Source organism: Vulpes vulpes, chromosome 1 (assembly GCF_048418805.1).
Source record: "Vulpes vulpes isolate BD-2025 chromosome 1, VulVul3, whole genome shotgun sequence".
NCBI classification, from domain to species: Eukaryota; Metazoa; Chordata; class Mammalia; order Carnivora; family Canidae; genus Vulpes; species Vulpes vulpes.
The window spans coordinates 57,672,382-57,691,815 of NC_132780.1; the positions used below are offsets into that span (position 1 = coordinate 57,672,382).

The following is a 19,434-nucleotide window of genomic DNA, read 5'->3' on the forward strand; positions in this document are numbered from 1 at the left end:
CTCTCTAAAATCAAATAATAAAATAAAATTAAATGAATAAAAATCAGTATACATCTGCCCATAAGTATTTTTCTCTATCTTCACCAAGAAATGAAGGCTTATTTTATTCCTTAAGCAGGAAATAATAACTAAATTAACTTACATATTATTGTCACCAAAACATAATTCACTGATGTTTAAAAGTAGTTTTATATATGTATTTGCCTTAATTTTTTTTGATATCTGGAAGAATTCATTAGAAGCAACAAATATGAGAAAAGTTTTTTTTTAAAAATCCCATAAATAATGCTCAGTTCTTTACTTAGCTGACTGCACCAGTTCTCCATAAAATAGGAAATTTTAAAAAAGCAAACATAAACACAAAGCCTTCCAATATTTGATAAAAATCTTATGAACCTAGAATTCTTGTCCAACTATAAAATAAATAATATATGAGGGCAGAAATAAAACATTTCCAGAGATGCTAAGACTCCTCTGAGGCCACCACTTAGAAGCACTTTAGTAAATGAATGAATGTGAAATTCAAGAAAAGGCCATTGAGGAACATACAAAAAAATGTTGTAAGAAATCTCAGAGAAAAAGCTGGAAAGCAATTAGTCCAATTTAGAATAGGAAGTCAGTTGATTTCAAGTACATCTCCAAAAAATAACAATGGAATACACACCAAGCACTGAAATTCCTGAGGAGCTAAATATTAAATAACATGATAAATAAAGTGGGCATTTCTACTCTCAGTAGAGGAAAAAGAAAAGCAATGAGGACTTTCAGGAAAAACAGAACAAAAGACAAGTGAGTTCCACATATGAGGTGTAACAAAATATGGCCCAACTGAGTAATTGATAGTGAGCAAGGATGCTAGAGGCATTTTTCCTAGAAGCTCTGCACTCACAGAAAAGACAAATGTAATCCTAATTCCATAATTACATGTTCTTGATTGCGGAAACATGCCATTGGTTTTTAAATGTTAGAATCATCCTTTAGAAAAAAACCCAAAGTATTAAATACTATGTTAGACTAGAATGTGAATGCTATTACATTTAAAAATACAAAAACAAAGTAACAGCTTATAGAGAATGGGAAATAAAGAATAAGCAGAAAGAACTACAGGAAAAAAAAAAGAACTACAGGAGAGCTAGGTCCTCATATATCATCTAAAGTTGTCAGAATATCGAACACATGTTTGAATACATTATTTAAAGGTAAAAGGTCACCAAAAGAAGAATTAAAGTGGTAACTTATCAAAAATTGGAAGAAGAGAGAAAGGGGATCCGTAAGTGAAATAAATCCTCATTTCTGGTATTGAACCAAGAGTGGTCACCGCAATGATGGTGGACTACGGTGAAAAAACAAACAAGACGCTGACTGCAGAATTATTTGGCGTCTCCTGCTCTGTTAGCTTCTTAAAGCCAATACTCTGACAACTTTAATTGCCTTCTGATGCACTGATGTTCTTGGTATAGAGAATGTTACACATATTTCAAGTTGAATCTTAGGACTGACTCATGATGACAAAGCTGGGTTTTTTTTTTTTAAGATTTTATTTATTTATTGGAGACAGAGAAAGAGAGAGAGCACGAGTGTGGGGGCCAGAGGGAGAGAGAGAGAAGCAGACTCTCCGCTGAGCAAGGAGCCCAAAAGGGCTTGATCCAAGGCCTCGGGAATCATGACCTGAGCTGAAGGCGGACACTTAACCAACTGAGTCACCCAGGTGCGTGACCACGTCTTTGAGGAATGCAGAGTACCGGCCACTGCTGATTCCCCGGGGGAGACCTGTACTATAAATTAGCCTCTAATTTTCTTCCTTCTTCTTCCCCATACTTCCCTTGATCCCATGCCCCATGTGCTCAAAAATCTTCAGATGCCAGTTCTCCCCCTTTTCTCCTTTGCATTTCTCTTCAACCCTTCCTCTTTAAGGCAGTATTCCCCTTAGCCTGCTGATAGCTCTGGTGTCTTCCCATCCTGAAAAATCCTTCCTGTAATTCTAAGCGACCTTCTGACCGGTGATTATTGCCCTCATCCTTCCAAGGATTCTTTTTTTTTTTTTTAATTTTTTTTTAAATTTTATTTATTTATGATAGTCATACAGAGAGAAAGAGAGAGGCAGAGACACAGGCAGAGGGAGAAGCAGGCTCCATGCGCCGGGAGCCTGATGTGGGATTCGATCCCGGGTCTCCAGGATCGCGCCCTGGGCCAAAGGCAGGCGCCAAACCGCTGCGCCACCCAGGGATCCCCCTTCCAAGGATTCTTAAAAGAATATACTCCCTCCTTTTCTTATTCACCTCTTAATCCTTCTTTGGTTGACTGCAAACCCCATGTTACTGAAACATCCAGGTCAGTTGTCTTTCTCCAGAAAAGATTCATTCATTCATTTGCTCAATAAGTATTTCTTTGCTCATTGATAAAATCTGACATGGCTCTTGTGCTTAAGGACTTTGTTGTCTGAGGTGTAGACAGATATTAATTAATAATACAGATAAACAGTCACTCATAAGCTATGACAAATGCTACGAAGAAAAAGGGTAAGGTGTGAAGAGAATACTTAATAGGAGGAGCATGGTCTGGTTTAAGGGTCAGGAGAGGCTTCTCCAAGAAAGTGACATGGAGCTGAAAGATTAAGGACAAGTAGGAGTTCAGCAGTTAAGAGGCTTCAGAGGTAGGAAATACATCCCCAGCACAGCATCTTCATGGCATCATATCCATGAAACGAGAAACAACCTGTCCAGAGTCTTCACAGCATTTCTCATTCTGTATTTTAAAACTCTCAATTATCCATATTCCTCTGGTCAAACGCTCTACTCTCCCAGTTAATAAGATCTAAAAGGGCCCAAGATCATGTATCTCTTGTTTGTTCTTTTATTAAAGGAACTGGCACGGATCCTGTACCATAGCATAAAAAATAAGGTCATACTTGCCCATGACCTTTTAACTGACAAATCCATTTGTTTGTTTAAGATTTATATATTTATTTGAGAGCAAGGGAACGTGTGTTGGTGGGGGAGGCAGAAGGAGAGAGAGAATCCTCAAGCAGACTCCCCAACGGCTGTGGAGCCCAACTGTGGGGGCTCCATCCCAGGACCCCCAGATAATGACCTGAGCCAAAACCAAGAGTCTGCCGCCTAATGGACTGAGCCACCCAGGGGCCCCAATCAACGTTTTAAATTCTTTTTTTTTTTTTTTTTTAACGTTTTAAATTCTTATCTCATGGTACCGCTTATGGCATTTACCTGGTTGATCACTACTTCCTTCTGACCTTTGATATGCTCTTCCTCCAATGCCACCTTTCTTCCAGGTTCTCTTTTCTCCCTCAAGTTCCCATTTCTTCTCTCATCCCTTACTTCTATCCATGACCCACCATGTTGCACATACCATTTGGGGGATCTCTCCCCTATTCAAATGGTTCCAATTCCCTCTGCCGGATCTCATTTCTTCACTTACACTGTGGACCTGGCTCCTGGGCTATAGACTCATATAACACCTGTCTGTGGGTCACCCGTACCTCTGTGACTTCCAGCCATTTCAAAGTCAAATAAGCCAAACCAAACTCATCATCACTTCATGGCCCCCTATCTCAACAACAACAAAATAAAACCAGGCTGAGCTTCATTATTTTACCTCAGTTTATGGTATCACCATCCATTTAGACACCCAAACTCAGTATTTGGTGGTTATTCTCTCGTTACACTGCACAGCCGCATATAATCACTGCGGTCAGCTTTAGCTGCAAGATGTTTATCTAATCTTTTTCTTCTCCAGCCTCTTGACCACTAGCTCAGCTCATAATGTCAACATTCTAGACTTCTATAACTACCTTCATAGAATCGATAGCAATCAACCTAAAATGTAAATCTGATACTATTATCCCTTGCCTACAGCTTTTCTGCCTGGAGGCTAAAATACAGGTTTCTTTACTTTGCATACAAAGCTCAGACTTCTGCTTGCTTCTACAGTTCACCTTTCACCACTTCCTTCTGTGAACTTTACTGTCAGGGAACCACAAAGTGCTTGTGGCTCCTGCACACAGCACACATTTCCTGGCTCTGTGCCCTTGTACTTTTATTTATTTATTTAAAGATTTTATTTATTTATTTGAGAGAGAGCAAGCAAGCAGCAGAGAGGGAGAAAATGAGCGGGATGAGGGGAAGAGGCTGAGGGAGAAGAAGACTCCTCACTGAGCAGGGAGCCCTACGTGGGGCTTGATCCCAGGACCCTCAGATCCTGACTTGAATCGAAAGCAGATGCTTAACAACTGAGCTACCCAGGTGCCTCGCTTCTGTACTTTCATAATCTCACTCCTTTTTTTTTTTTTTTAAAGATTTTATTCATGAGAGACACGGGGCAGCGGGGGACAGAGACACAGGCAGAGGGAGAAGCAGGCTCCCTGCAGGGAGCCCGACGTGGGACTCGATCCTGGGTCTCCAGGATCAGGCCTTGGGCTGAAGGCAGGCGCTAAACCACTGAGCCACCCGGGCTGCCCAATATAATCTCACTCTTGGATACCTTTATCACGCCACAATCCATCCAACAATCCTCAACAACCTAGCTCCCCCTGGATTCTTCAAGATGAATGAGCTATCCCTTTTACCACGAGCCTTCTTATAATACTCTCTACAAAGCCCCACTGGTTGATCATTGTCAGTGTAACAGCTGCGTCTCCCTTCAGTGAGTTTCATGAGAAAAAGGCCCACGTTTTGCAGAGCATGTCATGGACTTTCACTAAAAGTCTCTATGAGGAGGAAAGAAAAATGACATTTATTCATTTGACAATTTTCTATTTCAGCTGCAAAATATATACCCAGTTTTATTTCTTAAAATTTTTATTTAAATTCAATTTAATTAACATATAGTGTTGTTATTAGTTTCAAAGGTAGAATTTAGTGATTCATCAGTTGAGTACAACACCCAGTGCTCATCACATCATGTGCCCTCCTTACTGCCCATCACCCAGTTACCCCATCTCTCCACCCACCTCCCCTCCAGCAACCCTTAGTTTGTTTCCTAGAGTTGAGAGTCTCTTATGATTTGCCTCCCTGGTTTCATCTTTTTAAACATTTTTCCTTCTCTTCCCATATGTTCATCTGTTTTGTTTCTTAAATTCCAGAATCCTCAGATATGATACTAAGCTGATACATTTCGGTGTGCCCATCCAGATATTACTTACTCAATGCTTTTTGATAACACTTTAAGGTATTACACAATAAAAATAACATGATAGGCTCAGTAGTACGTAAGTTACATCTGTTGTCTCATTTAAATCTCCAAAGAAAGTAGTGAGGAGGAGGTAATTACCACACTCCAAAATGTAAACACTGTTTCAGCAAGGTGAAGCGACTGGGCCAAAAAAGGAGGCAGGGGAAAGTGAATTATGCTCATTCATAATTTATTGTGAATTTGGAATTAAGGGAATTTACCTGTCATGATATTTCCCTTCAAATATTTTATTCTCTTAAATCCTCTAATAGGATGCTACAGGCAAGAATGTATTGATTCAGAGAAAATGACTAATTTGTTCCTGTTCACATAAAATTAACTCAAAAGCTATGTCTGCGGGCTCTAATATCCAAACCGTAGCTATGTGGTCCTGTGGTTGCTGAAGAAAGAATTTGGAGTATTGATAATGACTTTCATAGATAATCCTGCAGTTCTCCAAGCATTTCTCACATCCCTACACACACACACACACACACACACACACACATACACACACACACACACACACACACACACGTGTGGGGGCTTTCAAACAGCGATGGTTGAATGTCTCCAAAACGCTACGATGTTATTATCCTTCAGGTCCCTTGTTAGATTTTACTTATTTTTCATCATGAACTATTTTAAATATTTTAAAAATTAAAGTTAATAATGTAACAGGCATACATGGATTCACCATCCACATGTAATAATGTTAACATATTATAACATTTGCTTCAGAAATATTTTTGGAGAGATAACACTTCCTTTATATATGTTCCTTTCTTTATACAATTGTTTAACTTCCTGCTTGCTTTAAACTGGCCTGCTACAAATTATCAGGTAAAAGGGTCTGAAGGTGTGTCCACCTCTCTTCTGAAAGTACCTTTGTTAAAAAAATATATACTCAGAAGATGGAAACCTGGCCTTTGGAGAAATGGAGTTTTAATAAGTCAAAACTTTACAAAGGAAAAACATGATATGGCTAACAGTCAAAATTTGGTTAAGACAAGTAATACTAACTGACAAATATTAAACCTTTTGGGAACAACCAGGAGACTGGATCATTAATCATTTTTGCAAAGTGTTTACCCACATTCTTGAAGGCTTCATAACTATTTCTTTTTTTAAGATTTATTTATTTATTTATGATAGAGAGAGAGAGAGAGAGGAGAAGGAGGGAGAAGCAGGCTCCATTCATGGAGCCCAACATGGGAATCGATTCCGGGACTCCAGGATCACACCCTGGGCCAAAGGGCTAAACCGCTGAGCCATCCAGGGATCCCCCATAACTGTTTTTATCTATAATGAAGCTTATTAAAATATTAATGTTAGAGAGTTCCAATTCCTTTAAAACCTACCAATTATTCATGCCTTTAGAAATATCCAGCTGAGGTTTTGCTATCACCTGACAACACATTTACGAATAAATTAAATATTTATTTTGAAATTTCCTAAAATAAACAGACTTTTCAAAAAGTATGTGTTCATCAATAAAATTGTTTGGCATAGCCACTTTCTGGGAAAAAAGGAAACAATAAAACAGATTGCTTTGGTTTCTGCTTATTTATTTATTTATTTATTTAATTTATTTATTTATGATAGTCACACACACACAGAGAGAGAGGCAGAGACATAGACAGAGGGAAAATCAGGCTCCATGCACTGGGAGCCCAATGTGGAATTCAATCCCGGGTCTCCAGGATCACACCCTGGGCCAAAGGCAGGTGCCAAACCACTGCGCCACCCAGGGATCCCTGGTTTTTGCTTTTAATGTAGTTAGTGATATATTACTCTACCATTAAGGAACCATAATGACATACACTTTAGAATAGTTTAAATATTTTGAACTTTTATTTTTTAATTTATTATTATTATTTTTTTTATTTGAACTTTTAAATGAAAACATAAATACCATTTGCACTTAAAAATGGCTGAGATGGCAAATTTTGGGTTTCACTACAGTATAAAACAGCACCATTTGACTCAATATAGTTTCCAAAAAAACTTCATTACAATGTAAATCTAAAGTATGTATGTGAAATTGTCTACAAAATGTGTTTACTCATTTGTTCTGTATTGTATAATCTTATGTTTGTTAATTTTTAGGTGTGCATCTCACTTTTCATTTTCTTTGGATTTGAAATTCTTTTCCTCATTAACTCAGAGTTTAATATCTAATCTGTGCTGTAAGATACAGCCTCAAAATGAATTTTTACATGAAATTGAACAAATATTCTAATACTTCCATCAAAACTGAAATCCCCCACTTGCTTTAAGTTTAAACTAAAAATGATCATAAACCAGACTTAGTTATGTCATAACTATGCTCAAGAAAGATTTTTTAAAATTAGTGTATATTTTCTGTAGGCTAAGAAATTATATTAGACAGAAAACACCTTTTTAAGATAAAAAATAGTGTTTACTTCAGCAGCACATATACTAAAATTTAAGATAAAAAATAATGTTGGGGTGCCTGGGTGGCTAAGTCAGTTAAGCAACTGACTCTTGATTTTGTCTCAGGTCATGGTCTCAGGGTTTTGAGATCCAGCCCTGCATCGGGCTCCCCACTCTGCGGAGAATCTGCTTGACCTTCCCTCTCCCTCTACCCCTCTCCCACTCCGGGGCACACAGGCTATGAACTAAGAAGTAGTAGATTGAAATAAAGATGGCTAAGTAAAGTTAATCTTACTATGCTGCTATTAATTTTTTATAAAAATGTCTTACACGTAAACAACTTTTACCTTGCTATAAAAAAAATCCCACTAAGAATAAATATCTTAATCACATATGGAAGAAAAATGTTTCAATAATAATTCTGGTCATCTGCCAAAATTCAATTATAAGTAATAATTTTGACTTCTCAGCATAGGTCAAATCTCTTCATGATATTATTCCATATATTAAACTGGTCTTTCCACTTGAGCAAATGGCAAAATCTCATTCGGGAAGACATTACAAGCATAGTCGTTTTATTTGGAATGCTACTAAAATAATGAATTAATAGATTATCAAACCATGTTGGGATGGGTGCCTTTTACAAAAGCATAATCATTTAACACCAATATGAGCACAAAGTTTTCTTGAAAAATTAGCAGCAGCAAGATTAAGGAGTTCTTTTTCTCTGTTTCAAGTTTTTTTTTTTTTTTTTTTTAAGATTCTATTTATTCATGAGAGACACAGAGACACAAGCTTCATGAGAGACACAGGCAGAAGGAGAAGCAGACTCCATGCAGGGAGCCCGACACGGAACTCGATCCCGGGACTCCAGGATCACGACCTGGGCCAAAGGCAGGTGCTAAACTGCTAAGCCACCCAGGGATCCCCTGTTTCAAGTTTTTATTTAAATTCTAGTTAGCTAACATATACTGTAATATTAGTTTCAGGAGTAGGATTTAGTGATTCATCACTTACGTGTAACATCAGTGCTCATCACAACAAGGGCCCTCCTTAATACCCATTCCCCATTTAGCCCATCCCCCCACCTGTCCTCCATCCCCCCTCAGTTTGTTCTCTATAGTGAAGAGTCTGTTTTATGGTTTGCCTTCTTCTCTTTTTCTTTCCCCTCTGTTCATCTGTTTTGTTTCCTAAATTCCACTTACGAGTGAAATCATGTGGTATTTGTCTCAGAAGAGAGACTTTTATATATATTAATTTAACATGTGGCTAGAGAAAAATTGCAAATCAATGGGTGGGGGCAGAATTATTTAATAAACAAGTAGGTTGGATGGTCTTAATTTGTAAAACATTAGTATAGGTATCTAACACATTGTAAACATCAAAATAGTTATGGTTAGGTTAAAGAGTTAAAATATTTAGAGATTAAATAGTTAAAAGAAACGGAAGAAAATAAACTGTTTATTAGATTTCTGGCTGATATATAATTTTCTAAGCTTAGGAGCAAAATATTTACAAAAGGTATATAAATATATAAAATATATATAAAATATGTGTATAAATATGGTGTGTTTGTGTATCCACCTAAAAAGAAAAAGAATGATATATTTGGTCAAACTAAAATTTTTAAAAATACACGCACAGTAAAAAAATTAAATTAAATTAAATTTAAAAATAAACCTCACCCAAACTATCATTGATATAAGAAGATAGGAGAGAAAAATGTCAGAACGGAAGTTAATACTTTCAAACAAAGACCTCATATAATCTGATACAAAAAATATGACCTGACCTGATCCATATAAATGAGCAAAGAATATGCACAGGAAACTCAAAAGACACATTACAAACTAAAAAGTACATGCATTTATTTTATATTCAGTCTAAAAGCAAACAAGGAGATTCAAAATGTAAGAACAAAGTATTTTTATCCAACTAGTACAATTAAAACTTCAAAAAGTTTCTAGATGGAGGAGATACCAGTATGTTAATAGTGAGTGTACTGGAGTGGCGAGATTTTCAATAAATCTTTTCTCTTTCTCTTCCCAATATCTATTATCTTGAAGATAAATTTTATTTTATTTTTTGAAGTTAAAAGAAATGGTTTTAATATACCTGTTTTCACTTGTTAATTCAACAGTGATTTCTACTAGCATGCTTCATATATATTTATTTTCCAACATGCTGTATTTATAAATTTTAAAGGATTATTTATGAAAGCAAAGCCTTGGAGTATAAGATAAACATTAAGTCATTAAGGAATATCTCCTCATGGATTTCTGCTATAGGAATAGAAATGTTTCATGGGGGAAAAATAATTTTAAGGTCCAACAACAACAACAACAACAACAAAATCACAGTTAAGAAAATGCAAAGATACAAAGTTTTATGCCTAAAAGAAATGAAAAACTGAACCATCTATATTCAAAACAAGCCCTAAAATGTGACTTAAATTGATATAAATTGTATGGAACCTGAATCCTACCAGAAAGTAGATTCTCTGCTATACACCAGTCATGTCAACTAATTCCATGGTTCCTTGGCTCCTTTCTTTTCAGCTATTTAAAAGCAAATTCCTTCTCAAGCCTCAACATTTCAGCAATTACTTCAAAAGCAACCAGCACGTATGCTTTCTCTCAACTGTTTATCTATATTTTTTAAAACTGTGGGAAGTTGTTAGTGCAGTCAGAAAACTTCCCGTGGGCTGCTTTTTCTTTCTATATATCAGAGTCCATTTAATGTTAGACTGAAGGATTACAGTAACCACTGTATGTTTTTATGTATTACCTCCATTCATTCAGATTTTCCCCAACGTATAACGCTGCATTGCTCATTCAGCATATAGTCTTGGAGCCAGGCTAACTGGTAATTGTTTTCACAGCTTTCCAGAGAAATATAAAGTATACTTTTGGATAGAGTGTTAAATAGAGTGACTTAACAGCACTCCTAAATTCCTACTGGTCTTTATTTAGTTGAAACTGAGTAGTAGCAGCTTTGAATAAACTGGAAAGGCAAGAGCTAGGGGGAAGGCCTCATTTTTTTTCATCATTCTTCAATAGATGAAAAATAAAAGTGTACTGAGCAATTGATGCAGTGATCTGGAACAACCCTAAAATCAAAAGGATAATTGTGGATGAATTTGCCTTCCACAGGGAAAACAAAGAAAGCTTTAGCTCAAAGTGCCTTAGACAACGCTTCTAAGAAAGCCAGGTCATCAAAACTATTTCAAAAATTTTTTCAGTTGCCAAGAATGCAACATGTTATTTCAGGCAATACTTCTACTTACTATACGGACATACTTGGACATGAAACTAATACAGTGAATCTGTGCATAATATTTATGTTCATTAACAGGCTTCAGAATATACTTCACTACTTCAAGTTTGATTTTAATTAATTTTTAACTATTTTCTGAGAACTCAAATTTTATGTATCTGGTGCTAAGTCTTCCGGAAGGAACTGCAGAATTGTTCTTAGGCCCAATCTAGACTGATCTCTAAAGATTAATTTGGCAAAAAGTGGAAAACATTTATGGTAGAGTGTATATATGTGCATATATACACACACACACACACACACACACACACACACACACGTGTAATTTTCTAAAATGAGCTTTGAGGACCAAAAACTCCAAACTTCAACAGATTCCCTATCCTGTTAAGTATCAAATCCACAGTTTTCTGGCTGGCTTTACTTGCTGATTTCTCTATAGGCGAGATTTCCCTGGCGGTTTGCATGGTTGGCTTTCAACATCTAAATCTCAGCTTAAATACCTGTTAACTCTTGATTATTTACCTGCATGATAATCAAGAGAAAAATGAAAAATGAGATTCACAAAATCCCCAAGTCCTGACTTCCATTATTAGTTTCTATGATTTACAAAAAGCAGGTGATGAGCTTAATGTAATCCTAACATGATAAGCAATGCAAGAGGGAAAGAAAAGCAAAGGATTGTAAGGATTCAGCACCTAATCGCGAAGTGATTATAATGCATGTGACAAACTAGAAATAATACTTTTAAATCATTTCCATACTGACTTTTCCCTGTACACACATCTCCATTTTTAAATGGAAAATAAAAACTGAAGTTTAAAGTCAGTAATTATATGGAGCCTCCTTAAATTTTGATGTATAATGCAACTAAGAAGAATGTACATTGTTTATATATAAAATCTTCCATTTAGTCATATAATATAATTACTCTTCTAAAATGAATCAGCCTATATTCTTTTTCTCCACATCTGCATTAAGAAAGTTATGCACGTTGGGGCTCCTGGCTGGCTCAATTTGTTAAGCGACCGACTCTTGATTTCGGCTCAGGTCATGATCTCAGGGTCATGAGACTGAGCCCCAGGACCGGCTCCAAGCCCAGCAGGAAGTCTGCTTGAGATACTCTCTCCCTCTCCCTTTGCCCCTCCCCCTGTTCACACACACATGCTGTCTCTCAAACAAATAAATTAATTAAAAAAGAAAGTTATGCATGTGATTCACTTCAGTATTGTAAATAATACTGCTCAGCGATATCCAGATGCACACGTTTCTTTTCTTTTGTAGAGGTTTGTTATCTCACCTTGCACTTTGGACACTTCTGAGCGTTCCTCTGTCCATGCTCAATTTCGCTGGCCCAGTGACGCAACAATTTGTCCCCTTTTTTGTACTCCTTGCAGTTAACACCTTCATGCCAAGGAGAGTGGCACTTAAAACACCAGACGAATTGGCAAGTGGGGCACTGGATCTGTATGAGAAAAAGAAATATCAAGCACTGGTAGACCTACTGAAAGTGTTTAAAGGAATAAGAATGGTGGTGCTTGAGGAAATTAGCTAAAAAGGTTATCATTTGTCTAGATTTAAAATACTGCTCCGTCTACCAGATTGAACTATAATAAGATGTGAAGATTATATTATTAAAAGAGGAAATAATTGCTTTGGTATGGATGATAAGGCTGTTTGTACACTCTACTGGAATTAAACACTGGGCCATTCTGGAAATAATTTTGGCCTTATGAAAATCTTATATCAAAGCACAAAGTAAAACCTGAAGGCTCACAATGCCTCTAATATACACACTCAGGCTGCTGCCTGTGATTCACCTTTCCCTTGAACCAATTTCCCAGGCATTTCCAATGCTCTTCTTACCAATGGCTTCATTCACTTTTATAAAACCAAAGCCTCATAGATACTCCATCAAATGAAAACCACACTGGGAAATAAACTACTCTTCTGACATTTGCTAGTAAGTACCATTTCAAGTCAAGGATATGCTTCATTTGCTATTAGTCTAAGGGAAGTCAATTATAAAGTTAATACAAAGAATCCTATTAGAAATATATCCGTATGGTCATATGGCGTGTACTTAGGAAACCATCAAAAAGACGTCTTTGTACTTTCACCATGTGAGAGCGTGTGTTTATGTTCACTGAAAATATTTGTCTTCCACTTGACATGGAAGACATGTTATCTGGCTTCCTTTATTCCGAATGATAGTGAAGTATCCCATTCTCATCTAATGTTTCTGGTCTTCATTCTCTAAGAGCATAGGGGCATAATTTGACTTTCTCAGCCCTGTTTGACGAATGTGAATGAATATAATGTCTCACTATGACCAAGACTGATTACAATTCTTCTCTGTGATCCTGTTATTTGATGCAGCGTTGCTGAATTCACTGACTACACTTTGAAGATTAGTTAGAATCTCTTTTGGTAGACTGTTGACAATATCACTACTTGCTTTTTTGGGAAACCACTTTTTTGGACAATAACGGTTCCAAATATAGATTAACCAAGGAGCAACTATAATCCCAGCTCTTACAGTTATAACTCAAAGCACTGCAGTTTTCACTAACATCAAGAATACGCAATGTTCTTCCTATGTAAATATGAACTAACAAAAGTACTTTTGCCTTTAATTTATATCAAAACAAAACAGAATTTTGTCATAAAATTTTAAACATTCTATTTATTTATTGAAATTCTGTTACGTGTAATGTTTATACTGCTGCATGACATCAGTACTTATTTTTACTCACAAAATAATGCTAAAAAGTAGGTGCAGTCACAAGTTTACAGATAAGAAAACTGACTCACAGAGATTAAATAACATGCCCAAATTAACATAGCAAGCTTGTGTTAAGAAGAAACTTAAACATAAGTTTGTCTGGCTCCGAAGCCAGCATTCTCTTCACTGTGCCAAACACTCCTTCACACTAAACAGTATTCTTTCTTTGGCAGTTGAAAATCAAAATGTAGAAGTCAAAGGTCATGTGGTTAAGCTATTCAGTAAGTCAGAATTCTATATGACTACCAACATATGGTGAATTTTGAAAATCCTTTTCAAAATTTTACTTACATACATCAGGAGACCCCTTGGTTAAAAAAAAGAGGCATGTTACTACGTGGTCATTTAAAATAAACATTTTTGCCTTCTCTCATCATTAAAGTTAAAAATAAGTCATCCTAAAGTAAGAACAATGAGAAGTGGGTAAACTCCAGATAAAACGATATAAATCGATCATTCCCCCATGTCCTTGAACAATGAGGAATAAATGCAAATGTCCCACAGGGCCTCTGTGAATACAATTTTCAGATGTCATGAATGAAATGGGGAAGAAGTCAGAAAGACTTGCTTTTCCTCACGTACCTGCCATTACCTCAGAAGGGCCTGAGTATTTAACTAAGTTCTCTTCTGTTCAACATTATTAGTAATTCTAAGTCACTGACCTCTAGCTCTGTCGAAAAAAAAAAAACAAAAAACCTCTTTGGTTTTTAATCAGTCAGACTGCATTTATGAAAAGAACAGAAGAGTGAATGAAACAGCACTTTGACACTGGGATTACCTCTGTGGATGTCAGACATCACAATGGCTCGAGGATCTCTGTGGCCAAATGCTGAACTATCACCCCTATGGATTCCCAAAGAAGACAGAAATGTGTGATTCTCCTAAGGCACCAGAATTATAAGGGGTCTTGATACTGGGGTGTCTATACCAGGGACTCTGGCTCTCAGCTTTGTGCAATAAACAGCTAAGTCCCACAGCAGATCCTACTGCCAATCCTCACCAACAACACGGACTCCGCGGCAAACTGTGAACAAAGTTTTGCAGCAAGCTCTCAAGTGAAGATGAATAATTTAAATACAGACCCAACTGCTTACTGTCTCTCACTGAAAACATTAAAATAACTATTGCTTGGCTCTGGATTAAGACCATAAAAGGACTAAGAGGCAAGCCCAACCGTCTTGTTCTGCATTGTCTAAATTCGAACTTTCTGGTCCGAAGATGCCTTATTCCATGGTGGCCTTAACCATACTCAAAAGTGGTCTTATATAAAACAGTATCGGCATCAATGCTGCATCTTCCTCCACTCCTTTTTTCACACGTACTCCTCCCCGTGAGATGCCATCTCACAACCACAGACCTCCCACACAGATTGCCTGCCTTCTGAGTAATTCTATTCACACAGAGGTCGCTATGTTCTATCCTTGCTACTCAAGGTGTGGTTGGAGGAACAGCAACATCGGCATGACCCAGGAGTTAGCTGGAAACAAAAAATTCGTGTCACAGCCCACACCTACTGAATCAGAGTCTGCGTTTTCCCAAGGTCTCCTGGTGATTCACATGCATGCTAAAGTCGCAGGAGCTCTGCTCTGTACCATCTGATTCCACCAGGGATGAGTCCCTAAGCAAAAGCATGTGTCTTCTGGCGGGTAGGCAGCTGCCCATGAGGTGGCTGGCCTGAGCTTTATGCAGGAGGGTGCTCATTGCTGAACAGAGATGAGGCAAGGCGGATTTTTTTCTCCTGAGTGAAATGGGGAAACACATCCACTTTACCTTTGTTGTGGAGACAAAGAAGAGCTGAGTGTCTACAGCGCTTATCACAGGAGAAGGGGACAACAGAGAGTCACATTTAATGACACAACAGAGGGGCTCTCGTGCTACTAGAGAGTGTCAAGTCTCTGTGAGGCCTGCCTCAGTGGCTGCTGAGGCTGCTTTCCTGCCCTTCCTCTGGAGCCTTGCAGTAAAACCTCATGAACTCAGGTAGCTTGAAAGAAAGCACATCTCTGCCTCTTGTAATTGGAGAAAGTCTAATTAACACAATCTGTCTATTGAAATCTTATCCAGATCAAATGCTATTTGCTTTGAGATGTCTTCCCTATCCCTCCCAAACAGATTCAGCATCTTCTCGGACTCACATTAGACATGTAGATGTCTAATCTCTCTAACAGACTACAAATTCACTGAGGACAAAGGCTGTCTCGGGCAACCTGTATTTCCTGAGATAAGTAATATAGAACTTTGCAATTTGTAAAATTACTTATTTTGCACACAGCATGTACTACATATTGGCTAACAAGAAGTGAATTCACAGAAAAACCCACATATCCAATTTATGACGAACGGCTGAGATGGTATCCTTACTTCTTAGATTACCAGATGATGTTTACTAAATATTTTATACATGTGACATTTTACTGGGCATTAGGATCATGATCAAACTCTTCTGCAAGACATAGGGCTACAACTGTTTCAAGAATAAAGTTATCAGAGTTAAGAATCTTGATTAACTTGTCCCCAAATCCATGAAAGATAAAAAAAAAAGGCCAAAAAAAAAATCTTTATACTTTAAACTTCTGAATTCCTTTAGTTTTTCCAGAAATCTGGGCTACCATGACACTCAGATGACAAGTTAAACCCACCAACTTTCCCTAAGCAAATGGTATTTTCTCTTGAGAATCATACCAAATAAAAAAAAAAATCACCCACAATATAAAAACAGAGTTAAAAACCAAAGAGCACCCCAGAAATGTCTATTTGGGGGGGCCTAAATTCTATACACTCCTATATACATAATAATTTCAAATCACAGAATACTTAATATTAAAATATTAGACAATATCTATTTATAAATGGAACATTGCAAATATGAACTAAGAAAAGAATTTGCTTTATTAGAAATACAGATGCTCAATAATGAAACATATTCATCAATTCTTTTGCCTGTTTGGCAAATATTTATTGAGCACCTTTGAGTAGCACATACTGAGTGTACTGATTTTAGCCACATAAAGAATAAAATACTTATCCTCAAGGAATTTACTGAAGACCAACAGATACAAACCCACAGAACTATCAAACCATGTGATAACCACTAAAATAGAAGCTCAGACAAGTGAGTTCCATGGGAAAGGTGCTACAGGAAGACCGGAAGGCTAATGTTTAGACAGAATGTGGCCTTGAAGTTCGAGGGGGACTGTCACTGGGGCCAGTGATGGGGTCGTACTTCTGGCCCAGCCTCAGCTGCCCTGGAGAGCCTGAAAGCATCCTAGTGCAGCGGGAATGGAGCAAGTGTTCTAATGGGGCCCAAAGAGAGATGTCACTTCAGCTGGTTCAGTCCTGAGCCTTGATGAGGTGTCCAATAAACAGGGTTTAATTAGTCTTATGTTGATGTTCCAATACTCTTTTTTAAAATTTTTTTTAAATAATAAATTTATTTTTTAATGGTGTTCAATTTGCCAACATACAGAATAACACCCAGTGCTCATCCCGTCAAGTGCCTTAGTGCCTGTCACCCATTCACCCCCACCTCCCGCCCTCCTCCCCTTCCACCACCCCTAGTTCATTTCCCAGAGTTAGGAGTCTTTATGTTCTGTCTCCCTTTCTGACATTTCCTACCCATTTCTTCTCCCTTCCCTTCTATTCCCTTTCACTATTATTTATATTGCCCAAATGAATGAGAACATATAATGTTTGTCCTTCTCCAATTGACTTATTTCACTCAGCATAATACCCTCCAGTTCCATCCACGTTGAAGGATGTTCCTATACTCTTGATGTGGCTTTCAAAATACAGTAGTCCAGAAACTTCTTTCATGAAACACAGAAACTATGGCTGTCAGACTACACTGTGTCCTAAAGAAACTGATCGATATGTAAATAACAGAGAAATCTTGTGGTTATAAAAAGCTTTGTGATAACTTAAGATGGCTTTCTTGAAGACAAGATGATTGTGAAGAAGTACAGGGTATCATCAAGAGGAGAGAAGTAGTCTTTGATGCATGGCCTCAAAGAAGCACTATCTGCTCCCTTAATAAGATCAAATCCTAAAGCAAGAGTGGCCGTGGAGGGAGGTTCTCCACATGGGAAAACATGGGCTTGACTTCTTGTCTCGAATCTTAATCCCTAAGATTAGTCTCTGAGTCCCCTCCTACTTGGGGATATCTCCCCGAACACCATGCCAGTAACACGCAGGCCTCATAAGGCACCGTTCCCTGAACACAGTCCAAATGTGGCCTAGCGACCCTTGCCTTAATTTCTCACAGCATTGCTGAAACCAAGCCGGAAAATGAAAAGGAAACTTTCCTAAAGGTCAGGGATCAAATGAGGACAACAAACAAACAAAACCCCCCAAAACAGTTAACACATGACAAGATAACCTACATGGAGTTAGACAGTGGTTATTCATAAAAATGGCCTTACCAACATCCCTCATATTGGTTTCTAGGCTCCGTTGACATATGTAGCACACTATTTATTGCACAATACATCCACTTTAGTACTGGCTTTCATTTTAAAGTGGGAGGCATGTTATTCTAGGGGTTTTGTCCTTTGAAAAGAGTCCTCTCTCCCTAATTTGAGGATCATTGTTTCATACCAATCTATTTTGTCTCTGCCACCTGGAAACACCATTAAGCATTTACAGACTCTTCCTTTAAACCTAGAAAACAGGGTTCAGAGAGTTATCTGTCTGAATTTATGTCTTGTCTGAGGACCTACCGCTTCATGGATGAATATAAATGGTACTGGAAGAGTCTGCCCTCATCTGTGTAGTCCCAACTCACTAGCCAGAGCAGTATGGCATCATCCCATTCTCAACAAGATGTCGGTTCTGAACACGACACAGTAAGGCTAACATCGTGTGGAGACAACCCACCAAAAGTAGCAGGAGGGCCATCTAATTATATAGCGTACCTGAGGAAATTGGAGTATTGTCTGTGACCAAGAGGTGAAAGCAAGACATAGATCTCAGCCTGAAGGGAACAATGAATTCTTTGGAATGATTTTATAAGTAGAAAGTTCCTTAAAAATAGAATAGAATAGAAGTTCCTTAAAAATAGGTATTTTGTAGAGAGGACTTATGCTCATGTAGACTGTTGCATTAGGTTCCCATACAGATCCGAGAGGGTAAATATGGCAAGGGAGGGAATGCACAGTATTTAAGTGAGAAATGCAGGCCCTTCACGTCTTCCAGACCATTTTATAATGAGCACCAGACCTGGCTTACTTTTACTCACTCTTTAGCATGTCATCAGAGAGAAATGATTCTTCAACTTGTCTCTTGGGTTGAAGACCCAAGAGATGATGTGATGAAGCAAAAAACCTCAACAGTTTTCAATCTCATTGTGGGTCAATTTGTGGTAGCTATGAGCCTTGATTATTACAATTATTGTATTTTTTTAAAAATGTCAGATGTAGATTAAGACACTAAATGAATTCTAATATTTGGCCTTTGTTGTTAGAAGTTCAAGTAAAGACTCCATAAAATATTATGGCTAATTTATGCATCAATGAAGGAAACAAAGAACAACTTTAGCAAAGCACCTCATTAGTAACTAGAGGGGAAAAAATGCATCCTAATAAAATGTAGTAGCTCTGCATCATAGCTGAGTGTTACACATTTTTTCAAAGTTAGCATATATAACACACCCTTTGTTTAAGCTGGCTTCTTTAAACCAGACTAGACACCTTTGTCATTATCTCCCTCACAAATCTATGCTAGCAATGATCATTTAGGAAGCTACACTTGGTTTTCTACAACCCTGAACATCAATGATGCATTAATGCCAGGAGAAACTG

The 19,434-nt window shown here is 37.5% G+C and overlaps 1 protein-coding gene across 1 annotated transcript in view; it reads right to left on the reverse strand.

The window, feature by feature from the left end:
* The window catches only part of RNF217 (ring finger protein 217), a 130,975-nt gene that overhangs the window by 23,764 nt on the left and 87,777 nt on the right, over nucleotides 1-19,434 (reverse strand). The window contains exon 3 of the mRNA XM_072765060.1: nucleotides 12,158-12,322. Within this exon, the coding sequence (XP_072621161.1) occupies nucleotides 12,158-12,322 (165 nt within the window). The remainder of the gene's footprint in view (nucleotides 1-12,157; nucleotides 12,323-19,434) is intronic.